General features: G+C 36.5%; 1 protein-coding gene across 1 annotated transcript in view; it reads left to right on the forward strand.

Annotated features, from left to right (window-relative positions):
• Positions 1-14,662, forward strand: part of IL1RAPL2 (interleukin 1 receptor accessory protein like 2) — a 167,361-nt gene extending 152,699 nt beyond the window's left edge. The window contains exons 5-6 of the mRNA XM_077988414.1: positions 107-280; positions 12,067-14,662. Coding sequence (XP_077844540.1) covers positions 107-280; positions 12,067-12,764 — 872 coding nt within the window. The 3' untranslated portion in view covers positions 12,765-14,662. The remainder of the gene's footprint in view (positions 1-106; positions 281-12,066) is intronic.
• Positions 14,663-20,490: the final 5,828 nt, after the last annotated feature.

Consider the following 20,490-nt stretch of genomic DNA (forward strand, 5'->3'; position numbering starts at 1 on the left):
TTTTCCAATTATTAAAGACAGTCACTAATTATTGTGCTATCCCTGCCTCTTAGTACTCAAAGAGAACCTGCTAATAGTTACAACCCTTTTGTTGTTCTTTATGTTTAAGACAACAAGGAATATGATGCCTATCTCTCTTACACAAAAGTGGACCAAGATACTTTAGACTGTGACAATCCTGAGGAAGAGCAGTTTGCTCTTGAAGTACTGCCAGATGTCCTGGAAAAACACTATGGATATAAACTCTTCATCCCAGAAAGAGACCTGATTCCAAGTGGAAGTAAGTACTTTCAAATTTTGTATTTAAAACGTTCTGTTTCTTTTAGGATGTTATGTGAAGGCTTCAAACATCAGAGCCAAGTATTTAGACAGTTGTTTCTCATAGTAGAGTTTCTTAAATCCAAATCTTTCCCATATGCCTGTGTTCTGAATTTCTAGCATCTGAATATCTTTAAAGGCATTCTCACTAATATTTTGAGTATGATTTCTAAATTGTGCCATAATGGTCATTTTTATTATATTGCCTTAGTATCCTGAAAAGCATTATGATCTTTAAAAAAATATCTGTAAAAGTTAGTTAAAGCCTTTTCAATATGTTTCAGTTCCAAAGCTAGTCTTCTGTCACTGTGTTTCTACTTATACCTACAATTATTGTCACTAATGGCTTTGAATCTATGCCTTTCAACCTTGTTATTCATTACGCCTTGTCACTTATTTCCAGATTTATGGAAAAATCCACTTAAAAAGGTATATTAGGCCATTGGGTACAGCACTCTCACTGTGTATTTAAATTATTTTCAAGACACTTGTATGCTAGGCTTGAATGCCATTTTAAGTTGTACTACATATTGAAAGCTATATTGAGGCTTTCAGAATAAATTCAGTTTCAAGTCAAAATATGTACTTTTCTCCCTTTAATGTCCAGAGTGCATACACATACACAGTAAAGTGTAAGGAAAACACAGAGAAATCTAAAACATTGTCCCTGTTTTTGAAGAGCTTAAAATGCCATTGAGGAAAATATAAGTGCTAGAACTTATTTGCATAAATACTGATATCCTTGAGAAGGGAAGATTGAACTGGTAACTACAAATCATAACATGTTAATTTCAACATGTGATAATAACAAAATAAAAAACTTATATTCCAGTACTTGACAGTGTATAAAATAATTTCACATACATTACTTCATTTCATTTTTACAGTAACCCTGTGTTGTGAGAGAGTAGGTACTTATGTCCTTATGCTGAGGAAGCAAAACCCCCAAATCGTCCAAGATAAACAGTTGGCAAATGGTAGAGGTGGCAGTGGAACCTAGATTTATTTGACTTTGGTTCTCACTCTGCTAGATCATGCTGCTCCTCAATAATATTTATTCAGATTACCAGCAGGCTACCTTGGTCACTAAGCTGACAGAAGACAAATGGAAACAAATGGGTTTTGATTGTTCATCTCTTTTCTTAGGGTTCATTTATATCTGTATATGTTGATGCGTGCACATTAGTATGCACATTTAGACATGCATAGAAAGGAACAAAGAAGGCAGTATTTACTGGTTTATTTTTTCCTACTCCACAAATGTAAGAAAGAATTCCCCAAGCTTCTTATCATGGTCCTTCATTCTTTTCTTTCTGCAGTTTTCCCCATACTACCCTATATTTATTGTTTCTCCAAGGAACAGCCTGATACCCCATTTTTATGACTTGAAATACTATTCTACTTTTGTTGTTTCTCCAAGGAACATCCTGATACCTCAGAGTTATTTTTTATTCTTCTGTGTCTTTCTCCCAAATCCAGTGTCCCTTGCATTTTTTTCATTCTCACTTTTCCATCTTAGTGTAGGCCCTAATTATCTAACTCCTTCAATGTTAATTATCCCTTTACCTTCCTTATCTTTCCTCCCATCCATTCAGCCCCACTAATATCATGTACATCTCCTTGATCATGTCACTTCCGCGTTCAACAAATGAATCATTCACTATTTACTACAGTATAAAATTTATAACCCTTAGCTAAACACTTCTACAATCTTTTGCCAACCCAAATTTATCTCCTAAATTTATCTCCTACCACTTCCTCTACTCATACTTTCCACTCTAGCCAAACTGTGCCTTTGATATACATTGTATGTCCTTGTAATGCATTTGTTAATGTTAGTCCTCTATGAATTTGGAAATCCTACTTATCCTTCTCCATATCACTGCCTCTGTGAAAGGTTCATAATAATCTCTCCAGCCCTAGAATTTATGGTGTATAATCACTTATTCGACAGTAGATTTGTTCTCCTGTGACATTTTGCATTTTAAAATAATTTTATTAGCTTTTCATCTATTTATGTCTTTTCTAGCCAGCAAGATTATAAACTCCATGAGGGCAAGGACTATATCTCATTTATTTTTGTATCCTTATAGTCATCTAGCAGAAGACTTGAGCTCATTAGGTGCTTCATAGATGTTTATTGATTTTGTTTGAAAAAATGTCATCAGGATGGGCAGAGATTTTATAGTCCACAGAAAATTCTTTTAATGTTTTAAAATCAGACTGAGTAGGGGCTTGGATCTTAGGTTCTAAATGGTGCACAGGAAGACTCCTTTTACAAGTAAACCATTTGGGACAACTATGCAGTTTTTAGATGCAACCACTGGAGGGTGTTTGATTTTAATCCTTCCTTCCTGAACGAGGAAATTCATGTTCTCTGAATTCCGATTTGCGAGTGTAACCTACAGAGGCTCTTAAAAAGGCCCTTTGACAATTTTTCTTTTCCATCAACATTTTAGAGTTAGCTGAGCAGTCACCATGTCAGGATTAACGAGTTTTTCCTTAGCATTTTTAGCACTCATTCAGGAAGTCAATGAAGTATATGAATAATATACTTGATTTACACATGAATGACAGAGTAGAACATTTTGACTTGGTGTATATGTGTTATTAAAGAAGCTTCTGTGGTCTGTATTTTCAACCATTGGTACAGATTTAACGCTTATACTATATAAATATAGACACATTCCTCTGGGGGGCGGGGAGGGAGGGAAACCTAGTTACAGTATTATAAGCTGTGTTTGTCCCTCACATCTCATTTAAAACATGTTGACCTAAGACTACTCCTTCCTCTGAAAACTAGCAATGAGGCCTTTGAGGACTATGAAAGCAGACTTCATAAAATCGTTCTTGATCCACAACAATAATTTTCTATGAATCAAATTAATGACCTCTATGACATAAACCCATTCGTATTTAATGTCTTCACTTTTGATATATCTTCAGTCTTTTTGTACTACTCTCACGGTATTCCAACTCAACTTCATCAACACACAAACCTTTCCAATGTACACAGTTTCAAAAGTACATGAAAATCTCTCTCTCTCTCACATACACACACACACACACACACACACACACACACACACACACACACACAAAACCAAGAATTCTCAGAAATCTTGGTTTCAAAGATGTCACTTTCCAAGGTGAGTTGGAGGTGTCTGAACCACCCATGCCCTACCAGGGATATGTTGTCCTTTGGCCATTATGAACCAGCAGAGATGGGGAGATTTGATGCAAATATTTTTCCTAAATGCTGAAACTGAGTGTTCCAATCTGGACATTATTTTCCTGGCAGTGACTACCTTTCCATTCTTGAGCCTGTGGCCAGGATCTTCCTTATGTTTTCTCAGGTTGGGTGCCTAAATATGGCAAGAATTCTTACTTTCCAGTAAAAGTTTGGTCTGTCTTTTCCCAGACTAGAAACATCTGTCCCTGAGAATAGTGAAAGCAACTTTGTTGCCAACAGGCATCTGAATGTCAGAAGTGACAGGCAACCAGAAGAAAGCCAGATAGAAAACACCCTATTCAAACTGCCTAGAGACACAAACTTGAGAAGTAGAGATTTTTCTCACCCATGCAGCTGCTGGGTTTTGTGGTATAAACTACTCTACACAGAGCACATTGTGTTCATGGGGCCTAGAGGATCCTTGAGGAATGAACAGATGTGCTCTGAAGCTGACATGTGACCAACAGAACTCAGCTGTGCAATTGAGATCCTGAGATTGGGAACATTTTTGGATGAGTACCGTTTAGGCTCTTGGGCCTATCTTATCTCAGTGTTTCTGTAGAGATTAAATAAAAACCAAAAATGTAAAAAGTTATTGAATCAGGCTGAGGGCCACTGGTCAGATGGAGAAAATAGCATTCTAAAACTAACAGTAGAAACAAACCAATCCTGTACTCTGTGTTTCCCTTTAAAAGTAAGAAGGTAAGGTGCTGAAAGGTGCATATGCAATATTTATTAACAATTATAAATTAAACCAGCTTTGGATGAAGCTTTAGAAAAAGCTGCAGATGTCTAAGTGGACTTTGAAGAGAAAAAAAAAAAATCCATGGAAGGCTGTTACCTCAATTTTCCTTTCTATTTATAGAAAGACTATGAGGATCCCTATGTGAGTTGTTCATGCATGATTGCATTCAAGAAATACACTAGAAAACTAAAAATATTATCATGCTTATGGTTTATCGGCCACATCTACTAAGATTATATTTATGAATTTAGCCTCACATGTCAAATTATCTTTTCATTTGTCTTTATGCTCAATTTTCCACGAAGGAATCCTAAGACTTTCAGTAATTTAAGGGAAAAAGTATAATGTCTGATTACATTCTTGCATTTGGTAGACTTTCCTCACTAATCTAATCTTCAATTCTTTAATGCTTAGTACTAGCCATGTGATTGTGCTGACAATGAAATGACAAATGATTGGAGAATACATCTGGTGTCAGATGATCCCTAGTCACTTCTGAAGTGAGGCATGCAAAAAAAAAATTTTGTACATGGATCTGTAAGTATTCATTGCCACTAGTTCCTCTGATAGCCGAACAGATTGGACACCATTTAATTAAGTTGTCCTTGGGGAGTAATAAAATCATTTTCCAGACAATCTGATGTCTGTGACCTAAAACGTTTGAGGCAGGGGTGACATGAACAACCATGGAAATTTAACATATTGTGTGAACTTTACTCACATGGAATAAAATTGTACGTGTCCACCATCCCTTTCATGTTAGAGTCAAGAGAGAAAAAATTGTACTTCAATATGTCCAGCAGTGTACTGAGGTCAACAGAATAATGTTTCTCATCAAAGTTTGAGGTAGAGGTTAGAGTTGATTATGTAGAATTTCATTCAGAAAATCTGCTGTTTGGGTGGCACAAAGAAAAGGCATCTCAAAAAAAAAATAGTATAAAACCAGGATAAGATTGTCTTAAGTACTGAAGGAAACACAGAAAAGACTGTAAGTAGTAAGTGGCTTTGTTCCATATTCATTAAGGCTGCACCAGTGAGAATTAGTTACACTACAAGCTTTTAGGGTTTCAGAAGGGAGAAAGAAAGAGGTGAAGGGTATTTTGCAGGTTCGCTTTCTTTGCTGCTCTCCACTTTCTGTTTCTTTCAATCGTCTCTAAATGTGTCCCATTCCCTACCTCTACTCTCTGTGAAGAGGTGAAGAGAGAAGATAAAAAAGACAGAAATGTGGACAGCATTCAGAGTGGATTCTTCACACTGCCATGCTTCCCCACTCACCCACAGGTGAAATGTGAAAGTAAAGGGTTCATTACTAGAAATATAACCTCCAAACTCAGAACTGTAAATACATACAATTCCCGGTAGTCATAAGGTCTCAGCAAATTCATGTTAGCTGCTGAGTCAATGACTAATCAAAATTAATTAAGACCCTCATACTATAAAGAACAAAACTCCCTCCTAAGAAATTTAGTTCAGCTAACTGTAAATTATCAAGCCAAGAATTTGGAAGGGGAGAGGGCGGGAAAGGTTTTTGTAGGACAAGTAATATCACACGTATTTAGAAAGGCTCCCAGCCAGGCACGGTGGCTCATGCCTGTAATCCCAGCACTTTGGGAGGCTGAGGCGGGCAGATTGCCTGAGGTCAGGAGCTCGAGACCAGCCAGGGCAATGTGGCGAAACTCCGTCTCTTCTAAAAATGCAAAAACTAACTGGGCATGGTGGCAGGTGCCTGTAATCCCAGCTACTTGGGATGCTGAGGTAGGAGAATTGCTTGAACCCAGGAGACAAAGGTTGCAATGAGCCAAGATCACGCCACTGCACTCCAGCTTGGGCAACAGAGTGAGACTCTGTCTCAAAAAATAAAAATAAAAATAAGAAAGGCTTATCAAAAAAAAAAAAAATAAGAAAGGCTTCCTATACACACACACACACACACACACACACACATGCACACACACAGAGACACATGGCTAAATTAACATTATATAACCTCAATCTCCACGGCAAACAATAGATACAGAATCTTACATCTGTCAGAGACAGAATCAAGACCTAAAATCTTTAGCAACATCAGCCAAGATAGACTCAACGTGTATAACTATGCCAATAGGTTAATTTTTAGCATCATTATATAAAACTCAGATAGTATTTTTAGTGAGACTACATTATAAAGTAACCCACTGTAAGCCTCTAGTTATAGCAAATGTGAGATGTTTTCCCCAACTATGCAGTGATGAATAATATATTTTTCTTTGATATATAGGAAACATATGTAGGCTTGATTTTAGATCTTGATATATTAACCTATAGGTTTTATAAATATTGCTGATAGCTATAAATTAGCTAATGTTCACCAAAAACTAGTGGAGTATTATCTCTTCTGATGCATCTTGTCTCAGCCTAATGATGTATCTTTTTAACTAATAATAGCTGCTGTGCATAGCTGTGAATTTAAGCGTATCAAATTACTATTTTGTGAATCTGGAAAGTAAGAACTTATGCTTTTGTTTACAGGCTAAGTATTTTTATTTTAACTTCTTAAAAAATATATCCTATATGCTGCTGATAATGACCTTGACATTAATGGAGGTGTCAACACAAAAATAATTTATAAGAAGCTAATTGATTAGTTTGAGAAATCAGATGGTTAGTAGGCAATAGTAAGACCACATAAAAATTCAGGAATATAGAGTTTTTTCTCCCATGTCCTTTTTGTCTACATCTGCAGTAGAGTGGCCTGAGAATTAAGAAAGTACTGAGTTCTTTTGGAAAAGTGTATGTCTCCCATTAGAAGCAATTTCTTTTGGGGCTGCCATTCTTTCTGCTTCTATTTCCTCCTTCAGTTTGCCTTTTTCCTTTGTTAATGAATGGCATAATTTGCTTTTAAGTCACTTTTCTAGATCTAATTCTACTTCTCCTCTAAATGCACTAGAATTTTGTTTTATACAATGGCCCTTGAAAGAGATTTTAAAATTGAATTTGCTTTGTTCTTAATAAGGCTTTAGATAGCAACTTTCTTTGCTTTTTGCAAATACTGGTGCTACTGGAATGATATTTTTTCATCTCTCTAATAAGTACATATCCCAAGAAGTCTAGTGGCAAGGCATTTTATTCCAGAATATTTTCCTAACTCTCTGTCAACTCCCAGCAGAGACAAAAGGAATAGTTTTCTTTCATTTGTACTGACAATGTGAAAAAATGAATTTATATCAATTTAAGCACCCTATCAAAACTATGTTCAAGGAGACTTTTTTCTTTCTCTAATTGTTGAAGATTATAAATAGGTTAAATGTACTTGGCTTTGTTTCATGTCTGATAATCTGCTGTGGTTTCGCAGACTTGTCTAGAGAAACAGAAGGCTATCAGACACAGCCCCTTTTGGTCTTTTCTGTCATCAGTAGTTACATCAAACCACAACTTGCAAAGAAATGAATTAGTGACCTTTTATTTAAGGGATATCTCATATTTTTATGCGGAAAAAGTCTTTTAAGGGATTCCTGCTACTCAGTTGCTAAATTTGCCAGAACAAGTCAGGGCAAGATTTAGTGAGTATTCATATGTGCTGTGGATTTAGGGATTTTTTTTTTTGGAAAACATTGCTGTATTATCTCTTCGTGGTAACACACTTTTAAAAACGTTTTTTGAAGATTTCTAAAATGTCTTCCCAAAAACCCACAACCCTATGAGGGCAAACCCCACTGCCTGTCAGGGACTACTACTAACTATGGACTGGCACTGTCTTAAGTTGATACCTGTTTCTGCTTATATTATTTGGAACTTTTCCAAACCCAACCGCCCTCCTTGATCTTTAATTCAGGGGTTGCAAAACTTCTTTGTAAAGATCCAGATAGTAAATATTTTAGGTTTTGTAGATTACATATGGTCTCTGTTGCATCATATTCTTCTTATTCTTCTCTTTTACAACTCTTTAAAATATATCTATATCTCTCTCTCTATATATATAAATATATATATATATATATATATATATATATATATATATAATTCTTAGCTCACAAGCTATGCAAAAACAGGACATGGGCCTAATGTACCAGTCTGCAGATCACAGTCATTGGATGCAGACATACAACCCCGAGGTGAAGGGGAAACTGGGGCACTTGCTTCATAGAAGCCAGCAACAATTCCCTGGCTAAAGATTAGCAAGTAAAAACTATGAACTCTACCTATTTGGTCTCTTCCTCATTTACTTTTATTTTCCATGATGGCTAGGTTCTTATCTTTTCCCAAAGACAACAAAAGAAAACTTAAGAAGAGAAGGAAGAAGGAGGCAGAGGGAGGTAGGAGAGAGAGGAAGAATGGGATAGGTAAAAAGAAAGAGCAAGAAAGAAAACAAAGAGGGAAGTAAAAAGAAAAGAGGATAAAAGGGCAGAAAAAGAAAGGGATAAAGACAGAGGTAGAAAGAGGGGAATGGGGAGAAAAAGAAAGAAAAACAGAAAGCAAGCCAGAATATGGAAGCTAGGGCACAGTCTCTCCTTCTTTTCCTTAGAGCCAGTCAGCCCTTAGAGGCACCTCCCCAGCTGCTTTCAAACACTGAGGTTGCTGCCCAGCCACTGATCATCATCCCAAGAAGTGAAATGTGGGCTTCACATCTGAAAACTTCCACTTGGTTTTTCACCAAGTGAAATGGAACACGAGATTCAGGGCCCAAGCAAATGGCTTATGTTTTCTTTGGGACACTAGGGCTGTGTCTGCCCAGGGAAAATTTTGATGTACTGACTGACTGACTCTAGTGCATATGATTAATGTATATATAGGGCAAACCAGGATAATTCAGACCTTTTTTCTTCTACAGGAGGTTTTCAGCCGGAATTATCTGGATGGTTGCCTCAACTCTCCACTAGGCTTTGCCAGAATAAGCACAGCCAGTGGAGTATGCAGGAGACAGGGACCACTCCCTCTCTCCAAGGTTCCCTTTAACTCCCACACCCTGTGCAGCTGAGTATAGTGGGACCTGTACTGACAGGCATTCCTTCTGGGGGCAAATGTAAATTCTGTCTGATAAGTCTCTAAGAAGCCCCAAGAACCCTAAATATTGCATACTGCTTAACTGTCAGATGGCAAAATATAATAGATGGATGAAAGGGGAGAACCATACTAATGGAGGGAAAATGTCACCCTGTTCCTTTCCTCATCCCAAAAAGAAGCTAGCAAAGCCAAAGCCCATGACACCCCAATCAAATGAATTAGTACATGTGCGTACAGTTTCTCTTATAAGTTTAGATACCTGGGTTGTAATTTCTTTTCTTTGAGTTGATAGACTCATGTATAGATATAGCTTTAGTTTCTAAAAGCATAGTTTAAAAGTGCATTTAAGGCTGAGAACAGAGGATTGCTTAAGGCCAGGAGTTTGAGACCAGCCTGAGCAACACAGTGAGACCCCACCTCTATAAAAAACAATAGCAATAAATTAACAAAGCGTAGGGGCTGGCACCTGTAGTCCTAAATACTCAGGAGTCTGAGGCAGGACGATTGCTTGAGATCAAGAGGTCAAGGTTGCAGGGAGCTGTGTTTGTGCCACTGCATTCCAGCCTAGGCAACACAGCAAGACTCTATCTCAAAATAAATAAATAAATAAATAAATAAAAGTACATTTAGACTACAAACTAACACATACAAATTCTGTTGTTCCTAGAGGTACACTTTATGTGACAGAGTGCTACTGACAAGGTTTGTACAAGGTTTAATTTTTTAAAATGAAATTACAAGCTGTAATTAATTAGGGAACAATACTACTCAAAGTAACCCCTTGGTAAATTATTTTGTGAAGAATGATTCTATAAAATTAATTATGAATTCATAATTCATCTGGTAAAACTGTATCTTCATTGACTCCTGCATTGATATCATGATTCTGGGTTTGGGTTTTGTTCTGTTTTGTTTTGGAGAAAAGGTAAAAAGAATAATGAGAAAAATGCATGATAGTTTATTTTACTGTATCTTACAGATCCAACTTCTAATGATGAAGCTTCCCACATAACTTCTTTCTTTTTGGGAGCAGAAATAAAGGAAGAAAATGAAGAGTCAGAGCTGTTGATACACTGGGAAAATATTTTTCCACTCTATTGAAACTTTCTACCTTTCCTTCCCTTCTGTTTCACCAGTTCTCTAAGTGATAATTACAGAGTGATAACTCCCCAGTTACTATTTGTGTGGTGTTTTTTTTTGTTTGTTTGTTTCATTTTGTTTTTGCAGATTTCACTGCTTATTTTTTCCCCTGAATGCATAATCTCTAAAATAAAGCACTCAAAATTCTTAAAAGTTCCCTCTCTACTTAGACACTGCCTTATCCCGACAGATACAGTCATTGTAACTACTGCATGAGAAAGATCCTGAAATGTATTAAGTCAAACCCAAAGAACAGTAACAACAAATTGTTAAATAGGCAAATCTATGTGTATCTCTTAAAAGTTTCTTATTTATCTGTAGGGTATATAGAAAGTTTGCTCATTTTCACTTGCAAAAGTTTTCTTGCTGCCAAGTAGTGAAAATAAAACTTTAGAAAAGAGAGATCATCTGTAAAATACACATCTGTAAAATAAGTTTCTCTTTTCAAATTGCTTGTACTGAGCTGTTTGGTGGCCCCACGATATGTGCTGAGTGTGACTCCTTGAAAGCAGTCTGTAACCTTGGGCAGATTTGTGGTGACAAATGTTGCTATGCTTCTTTCTGTAAGCACTGCTTCTGCTAGAGGGCACTGTACATTAGACAAGGCCTTGTGTTCTGCTTCGGAAAGACAGCTCTCTGGTGTAGCACCTGTGTCTAAGTCTCCATTTGTTAAAACATGTGTGTGTTTCCCTTTTTGGCAGATAAGACTTTGGGAAGCATGATTCCAAAGGGATTATTTCATGTGATAAATAAATCCGGAGTTAGTTGAGTGTTTTTCTACCATGTAAAAGCCATAGATAACGTATTCACCTCACTTTCAGAATTGCTCCACAAAGTAGGGCAAATACTTACTTTTCAGTTGGTAGACTCCTTCACTGTTCATTTCACACCACCCCCCACCTCCGACTCTACTCTTCACTCTTCCTTGGAACAAAAGCAGCTAGTTCCAATTAAACTCATGGACACAAACCACTTCCCTGTCTCTGGGTTTGAAGGGCATAATGGCGAACCTAAGTTTGCAAATGACAGAAATAATTGGAGAAACAAGCTATGATTCTAGAAGAGATTTTCCACCATCTCTATATCACAGTTATCTCTCAAGTAGTTAGTATACATAGCCCCCTCCTTGTTTAGTAGTTGAGAACTAGGGGCCATACATACAGTTAGTATTTGTCAATTACAATAAATAATAGTAATAAAAATAAAGAAAATTAGAGAAGAAAAGCAAACAAACCCCATAAATACGGTAACTCTGCATTTATTAAAAGGCTCCATTTCTCTTTTCATCAGCTCCTTGATTAGTTGTTCACTAGCTTGGAAGCCTGACTTGAATTAAATTAATACATTAATAGAATGTATTAATTAAATGAATACATTAATAGAAATCACTGAAATACGCATAAGCTCTGAAGAAGTCAGAGTTTATGTTAGCCAAAAAAACACTGTAAGTAATGGTAAGGGAAAATAAAATAGTGATTATAAGCAGTTTGTTTTTCAGTTTTAGGGAAGGAAATGTGCAATACAAGAAAAGAAAATGTGATGGACTTTAGTGAGAGACTGGATCTTTGCTATACTAGTGTGCAAACCTGGTGCTTTAAAGACTGCCAATGTCTTTGTTTTACTCTTTCTCTCTTTCTGTGATTTGTAGCATACATCGAAGATCTCACAAGATATGTTGAACAAAGCAGAAGACTTATTATCGTGCTAACTCCAGACTATATTCTCAGACGGGGATGGAGTATTTTTGAACTGGAAAGCAGACTCCATAACATGCTAGTCAGTGGAGAAATCAAAGTGATTTTGATTGAGTGTACAGAATTAAAAGGGAAAGTGAATTGCCAGGAAGTGGAATCACTAAAGCGCAGTATCAAACTTCTGTCCCTGATCAAGTGGAAGGGACCCAAAAGCAGCAAATTAAATTCTAAGTTTTGGAAGCACTTAGTATATGAAATGCCCATCAAGAAAAAAGAAATGCTCTCTCGGTGCCAAGTTCTAGACTCCGCAGAACAAGGACTTTTTGGAGAACTCCAGCCTATACCCTCCATTGCCATGACCACTACTTCAGCTACTCTGGTGTCATCTCAAGCTGATCTCCCTGAATTCCACCATTCAGATTCAATGCAAATGAGACACTGTTGCAGAGGTTATAAACATGAGATACCAACCACGACCTTGCCAGTACCTTCCTTAGGCAACCACCATACTTATTGTAACCTGCCTCTGACGCTACTCAACGGACAGCTACCCCTTAATAACACCCTGAAAGATACCCAGGAATTTCATAGGAACAATTCTTTGCTGCCTTTATCCTCCAAAGAGCTTAGCTTTACCAGTGATATTTGGTAGTGAAAAATAGGAATTTCTCTGAACAGCTAGATGAGCATAGAGAATTTCTGCTATACCAAGCATAAAGTACACCTAATAACGTTGAGGTGTTAAAAAAAAGTGTTTGAAGAAAAAGGTACAAAAATGGCTTTTATACTTAAATATTTTTGTTTACATTTCCAGAATAGTGGGGGGAAAGAAGGACCTGCTTTTGTAGTATGGCGCCTTGTTCTAATGTACAGTTTTGATTTCTTCCTGAAAACAAAATTTTAAAATCCTGTTGTCTTAGAGTAGGTTTTATGATAGCACATGGACTGCATGCTTAGTAGGTGAGCTGTCTTGCCCATATTTAAAAAGATTTCAGTATTCACATGGTATTTGAAATAAAGAAAATTTAAAGATTTTTAATTGAATTTGAAAATTCTCCACCAAGTTTAAGGGGAAAAATAACTTCTATAGAGTTCTGAAAATTCAGGAATTATCAAGAAAGAAATGTTGATGCACTCCAGTTGGAAGATTGTTTGTAGAGGAAGATCAGTTGAGAAAAAATGTGATTGAAATGTTTAAAACTTCTTCAACATAATGGACACTTTCTATAGACTAAATCAACAGCTCATAATAACAGCTTTTAGTTTTATTAGGGAACACATCTTCTGTAGGCAAATTGGTAGATAGGTAAACAATGTGCATTTAAGCAAATGAATAGACAGGCTGTGTGTTCTTTTAGGATGATTTTGAACAGCCCTCGTGGCTTTCTAATTCCAAAAGTTTTACAACTTTGAAAACACATTTTGAAATACACATTTCATTATTTGCTAACAAATTCACATTTGGATTTTTTCCTTGACCTGCTGTAAGTATTATATGAAGATGTGGACATCTTCCTGCTTTTTTTCGACATCGTTGACGTTTGAATTTAAATACATATTGACTGCAAGTGTCAGCAATTGAAAAGAAGTACTGCAACAATATTCGCAGATGAAGTGCTAAATGATTTATGTTTACTAGTGGTAGAGCAGCAATTGCACAGTTTCTCACTGGCAATGTAGTTATAAAACAGACTATTCTGTATGTATAATATTTGGCCATCTGTGCAAGGCTCCTGCACAAGTATGTCTACTCCTGGTGCTTTGAAGAGTATATTTGATAGGCTAAACTTCTCCATCCTCACATAGTGACTGTGACTGTACCATGCCAGAAAATCCCTGTAAATAATCTAAGTATTGCCTATTTGCTGTAAGGAATGTGCTCCTATTCTAGTATTTATTATGGATTACTACTTTATGTTCTTTCCAATTAATCAAATTAGATGTGCTCTCCACCTAGATGCCTGTGAGGGTCATTTGTTAATCAAGGTCAATTTTGGCATTTTGCAATAGTTCTTAAATCATGTTCTTGGACAAACATAAAACAAGGACAAATGTACACAATGTGTAAAAATTAATAATTTGCCCACCCCTTGTAATTGTGAATCCCAAATGTATAAGAGAACACCAGATAATGCTTTATTTCTTTCAGTATTTTTTCATTATTGAATTTCTGTGATCCACGAGTTTTGTTCAAATTACTTGTTTCTCTGTTGCTTTTCTCTGTCCAGCCATTCAGAAAATGCATTCTGCACCTACAGTGGGTGAAAGCTTAGCAGTGATACATGTTCATTTCACAGCTGGACAATTAGTTGCTCTTTTGAAAAACCCTGTTCAACACATGTCTATGTTTTATAGATGTACTTTTTCCACTGAGAAAGATAATTTTGTTCTGTAAAATCTATAAGTCTTTCAAAATGAAAATTTATCAATTCTGAACTGTTTCCAAGTGTTATAAAGTTGTATTTACTCTGGTTGTTCTTTAATGCTATGTGTATTTACTAAGTTAAAAATCTGCATGAACTCATATACTCGTGTAATATAAGTTTAAGTTACCACTGTATTTTTTATTATATTATTTTTCACAGAAATCTAGATTAATTCAAATATAATGTTTGGTGGTATTTTTAAATTAATAGTTCTGTATTGAGCATGTAAGTTCTGAAAATATAACATGAATCTCTCTGCTTCCTCTATTTACAATGATTAAATGTGGGTAGCAATTTGAGTTGGCTGGCCACAATGTGTCCTTTCACTACTAGTAGGTACTCAAAAACAGAGCATTCACACTTGTGCTGGGGAACTTGACAAGAAACCTTTTCTACAATTTTCAGGAACCAATGTGTACACTATCTATAAAAATTTATTTCTAGATGGCAATTCAAAATTTAATTTTCATCTCAGATTTCTAAAATATATAGCCCATAAGGGTATAATAGGTATTTAGTCTAGAACATGAAGTATTTTCCTAGTTGCATTCACAGAGGGAAAAATATTTCTTCTCAATTTTTCACTGAAATTGATTTTGGAAATCTAGAAAAACACTGGTACAACTAGTTATCATATATTGATAACAAATTTATTGCTATATTATTGTATGCAAGAATGTATACTTTTTAAGACAGATTATTTTAAGGTGAAACATTCAGAAAATATAAGAAATGTACAAAACCACAAACAGGAAATTAAAATTGCATGAGAACAAACAATGCTCAAGGATATGGACAATGTGTACATGGGTTTAATTAGACAAAACATGAAATATGGTGGGATTGATAATCTATGGACTCCAACATAACTATGGAAACTCTAAAAAGTGGCTGGATGGTACCTGAAAAGAAGATGTCTGTCCTCACTGCCTCTAAGCTTTAATTGAATTAGGTCCAAATCTGGTCCGCTTTCAATCACTCACTCAAAAATATAAGTACAAAGAGAGTTGCAGGTTTCTGGTAAGGCTTGAACCAAAAATAGCATCATGTGAGAGGTTGATATTTTGTCTGAGGATTGATGGTTAACATGGTAGGGCTTTGGAGGAAATGGTGAAATCAGAGGGTGAAACAGAGTTCAGTTATGAAAGAGAAGTTTATAGAGGTGTCCAAGAGGACATGGGAATCAGTAGTATCCTGCGGATAACTTCCACAACAGGTTTGGAGAATAGAAAGTGTGAAAAGGAAAAAAAATTCTTGCAGGAAAGAGAAGGAGCGTCTTTGACCCATGTAGTATTTGAAGGGCTTACAAGAGTAAGAAACCACTGCTATAAAGCATTTACTGCCATTTGACATTTTGTTTTTAAATAAATTGGTTGGTTTTTACAAAGTATTTTCTAGAAAATTGAGTAATGGCCAAGGGAAATGTCCAGAAAATTACACATATAAATCTTTACACTCCTGATATTGATTTCCCAAGTTGAGGTAGTCTGCTGATAAAACCAGACTCAAGACAGAAAATAGTTCCATAGTGACCAGTTAAGTTTGAATACTTGCAATTGTTGTTGCTCTTTTCTAGGACAGAATTTGATGTTGAAAATTGTCTGGCTCCAATTTCTCTATTACTCATGCATTTTTGTTCTACTATGTCTGATAGAGATCACAGTGCTGAGCATTAAGGCTTTCTGATGAATGTATGGAGTAGTTTGATAAACAATAATCATTCACTTCAAACTCTTACATCAAACTTGTCTTGGTTTAGAACTGGAATCAGCCACAAGAAATGTAAGCTTATTTGGCAGTCCATTTAATTACTGTGCGATCAGAACTTGTAAAGTCACCTACACTCATATAACTTGTCTTTCCAAATGCTCACTGCTGTTTGCTCAACATTTTCTCCAAATGGTATTAAAGTAAATCATGAGTATTTATTGAGTGCCCACTGTGTACTGGCCACTGCATAAAGTATAATAGAAATCATTTTAAAAAATTGAAGTCTCTGTGCTCAAGTAGTGTACACATCATGTACATGAAGAAAGGTGGGTATTTATAGAACACATTTAAGTATAGGAAATTAATATTGTACATGCAGAGCAGATAAGTGAGGTGGGGCAATTCAGTGCTGACTGTGGCAAGATAAAAGTTTGGAATAGATCCAAGAGTGGTGAAGAATAGGAATTTCTCAAGTGCAGAGAATAGCACATGGGAAGATTCAACAAAGAATAAGTCAGTCTTATTTAGCTGATAGTGAGCACATTTGGTTGGCAAGAGCAGACTCTGTGTGAGAACATAATAAGAAATAAGAACCAGGTGCAGTGGTTCATACCTGAAATCCCAACACTTTGGGACGCTGAGGCAGGTGGATCACTTGAGTCCAGGAGTTTGAGAACAGCCTAGGCAACATGACAAAACCCTGTCTCCACCAAAAAAATACAAAAATTAGCTGAGAGTGGTAGTGCATGCTTGTAGTCTCAGCTACCCATGAAGCAGAAGTGGGAGAATTACTTGAGGTTGGGAGGCAGAGGTTACAGTGAGCTGAGACCATGCCACTGCACTCCAGCCTGTGCAACAGAGCAAGACCTTGTCGAGAGAGAGAGAGAGAGAGAGAGAGAGAGAGAACTAAGGCTGAGAAATGTGGTGGAGCATTCATCTGATAGCAGATGCAGGAAAAAGTAGGTAAGGAGAGATAATGTAGGCAGGGAGACCAGCTAAGATGCTGTTATCATAGTTCAGGTGTGAGGTGAAAAATGATGGAGCTAGGGTGGTGACCTGGATACTCAGAAAAAGGCAGATCTGAGGAGGGAGAGAAATCAGCAGGATATGGGATTTGATGAACATACATAGTCTCTATTACTAAGATGCTTAGCAATTGTTTTCCAGAACACCAGAAGATGAAACACAATTTAGGCAGGAAAGTTGTAGGAAAGAGGGCCTTTACTATTTTTTTTTTTTTTTTTTTGAAATGAAGTCTCGCTCTGTGGACCAGGCTGGAGTGCAGTGGCATGATCTCGGCTCACTGCAACCTCCACCTCCCAGGTTCAAGTGATTCTCCTGCCTCGGCCTCCTGAGTAGCTGGGATTACAGGCGTGTGCCACAACGCTCGGCTAATTTTTGTATTTTTAGTAGAGACGGGGTTTCACCATGTTGGTGAGGCTGCTCTCGAACTCTTGACCTCGTGATCCACTGGCCTCGGACTCCCAAAGTGCTGGGATTACAGGCCTGAGCCACCGCACACCACTTTCTGAAATAGAAAATGCCAGAATAGATGAAGAGTTGCTGAAGATCAGTGGTCTCTTCTTACTCCTTATTATAGTCCAAGCATCCATAATAGTCCTGGTCACAGAGTAGGTGCTCACACCTCATTTGTGAATTAAATGGACAAGTGGATTTGGGAGCACTGTGAAGTTTAAATTCCTACAATCCTTAAAAAATATGAGAGTTTATTTTTTCCATTTGCTTCTTTCAGCAAGCAACTTTTTTATTGTTTACAACATTTTAAAAAGAAAATAGTATATTAGATTATCTATCTACATCCTGTCTAGGTCTAGCATTTTAGGATCTAAGTCAATTTGTGGTTGCAGATAAAAGTTTCCTAAGCATTCTGCCAGTCACACAAATCATTCTTCTTCAGAGCATTTATACAATTTAGTTCTCTGAGGCCACCCAACATAGTTCATTGCTCCTAACCACATAGTCATTTTTCCTAAATACATACTTTATATGCTGACATTGCCAATAAAAACATTGCCTCTCTTTTTTTGTTTTTTGCAAAAGGTAATTTATGCCTATAATTATCATATTGGGTCAAAGAATAGGGATTAGATTAACCTACTTTACTGGGCACAGTAGCAATTCCACCAATGAATTCAGGATGCAGAGATATCTGAGTTTCTGTCCTCCTCTGACACATTTTCTAAGCATCCAATAGCTTGACAGTCCTTAACTTTCTTGATAGAGTAGGAAAATACCAGAAAATATTAAAATGTCATCTATTTGTATGTGGGGCAAATTATTTAGCCTTTCTGTGCCTCCATTTCTTCATTTGTAAAATGCAGATACCAATAATACACAGGAGTGTGAACATTGTAAGTTAATGTATGCAAAGTGCTTAGAACAGTGTTGGCACAGAGTAAGAGCTATGTAAGAATTATTGTTACAATTATTATTTTACACAAAATGTCACTGCTGACCTACTGTCCACAGGAAATACATTTTATTTTACTTTCCAAGTGATAGAGATTGGTTACTAGGTTTCTTGCGTGACTGCCTGTATGACCAAGGACACTCATTTTCCAAGACAGCTGGCTGAGGTTAGAGGTGCATTTTGTGGCCATGGAACAGATCACAGCTAACTGGCCCGATTCAAGGAACAAACCTACAGTAACTTTGACCTCATTAGTAATGTATTCTGAGCTAGACAAAAACCAGGACTCTCAGAACATGGATTATTCAGATTTGTTGTCCATGTTAATCAAAGTCCCCAGATGATTGCTTGATACTCTGCTTCACTTTAGCTAAGTTTACATAAGACCAAAACATCTGGATGAGAAGTGAAAAAATACAGATGTTTAAGCCACTGATGGGAAACATCCAGATGTCTCAAATTTGGATTTGTCATTTTGTTCTTTGTTTTAAAGGAAAGAGAAGCCAAAAAAAAAAAAAAAAATCACCATAGTTTGTCTTTTTCCTTAACCTGGGTAAAATCAAACTGGTTTCTTGTTATAGAAGTTTAAAATGCTTACAAGTTGATTAGGAAGCTTTTTGATAATATCGCTAGATAAGCTGCATTTCAGGAGGAGTTTTTTTTCTTTTTTTTTTTTTTTAACTTAAGCATCTGATCTGTGAGTAGTGCTTGTGAGAGGCAATTGCTTTTAGAGTGAGACAGTATCTTGGAAGAGTTGATCACAATGAATTCTCCAGGAAAGTATGGCTGGGATGATACCAACAGTAAAAGAAAATTTGCTAAAGAAGTTCCTCAGAAATATTGCTTATTTCCTAAGAGGATATGACCTCAATTAAATGTATTAGGAGTTAAATCTGAAATAATACATGTAAATCTCTTTTTATGTTTATGAAATACTTGCTACCTGCAAACCAACAGAGAGAGTTAACTATAGGAATACGCAAAATTGGTAGCCTTTTATGGAGCACATTTTGAAGGAAATAAAAATTTATGAGGAAGGCAGTCCCCAAAATGCCTATCACCGGTGTCCTAAAATCATATTAACTAGGTTAAATCATGATGTCCCCATGGAGTTGCCAAAATCTAGCCTTTATAATTCCACCAAACTACTCTATCAGGAAGGGAAGCACATTTTCGAGATAACACATTAATGTGGATATTAACTCAGGCAATTTTAGAAATGAATGGGAACTTCAAGGCCATCTATTTCAATCCCTTCATTTTACTTTAGGAAACCTGAGGCCCAGAGACCAAGTGACTTGATCGAATATCAGATGGTGCCATGGAGTACAGAAACCTACAATTATGAAGCAACTCATGGTTATGTCTTGATAAAGGTAGAAGGAGATAGAAACAGAAAGTAGGAGGGATTCAAAAATTCAAAAACACACTTGGCACATGGCGAATGTTAGGAATATGCTGAGGTTAGGAGCAGAAGTTAGGTAGGCACCAAGAAGAGGAGTCATAGACATCCTAATTAAGCTTCATCTCTGAATAATTTTGTTAATATATGCAACACTTTAACACAAATAGTGACTGTTTGTGATTGCCCCATCTTCCACAGTGGTTAAAAATCATTGAGTATAATGTTCTTTGGGACCTGGATAAGCTCATTTGACAGGTAAAAATATAAAGGTTTAGGCTTTTTCCCAAAGCATCAAATACGGTGTCAAAGACTAAGCTCAAGTTTGGGGAGTTGGTTTTGATTATCAGCTAGTACTCAATTGCACAAGCACATGGCAAGCAAAACTACCTTCAGATCAAAGTGAGTC

This window comes from Macaca mulatta, chromosome X, assembly GCF_049350105.2.
Source record: "Macaca mulatta isolate MMU2019108-1 chromosome X, T2T-MMU8v2.0, whole genome shotgun sequence".
NCBI classification, from domain to species: Eukaryota; Metazoa; Chordata; class Mammalia; order Primates; family Cercopithecidae; genus Macaca; species Macaca mulatta.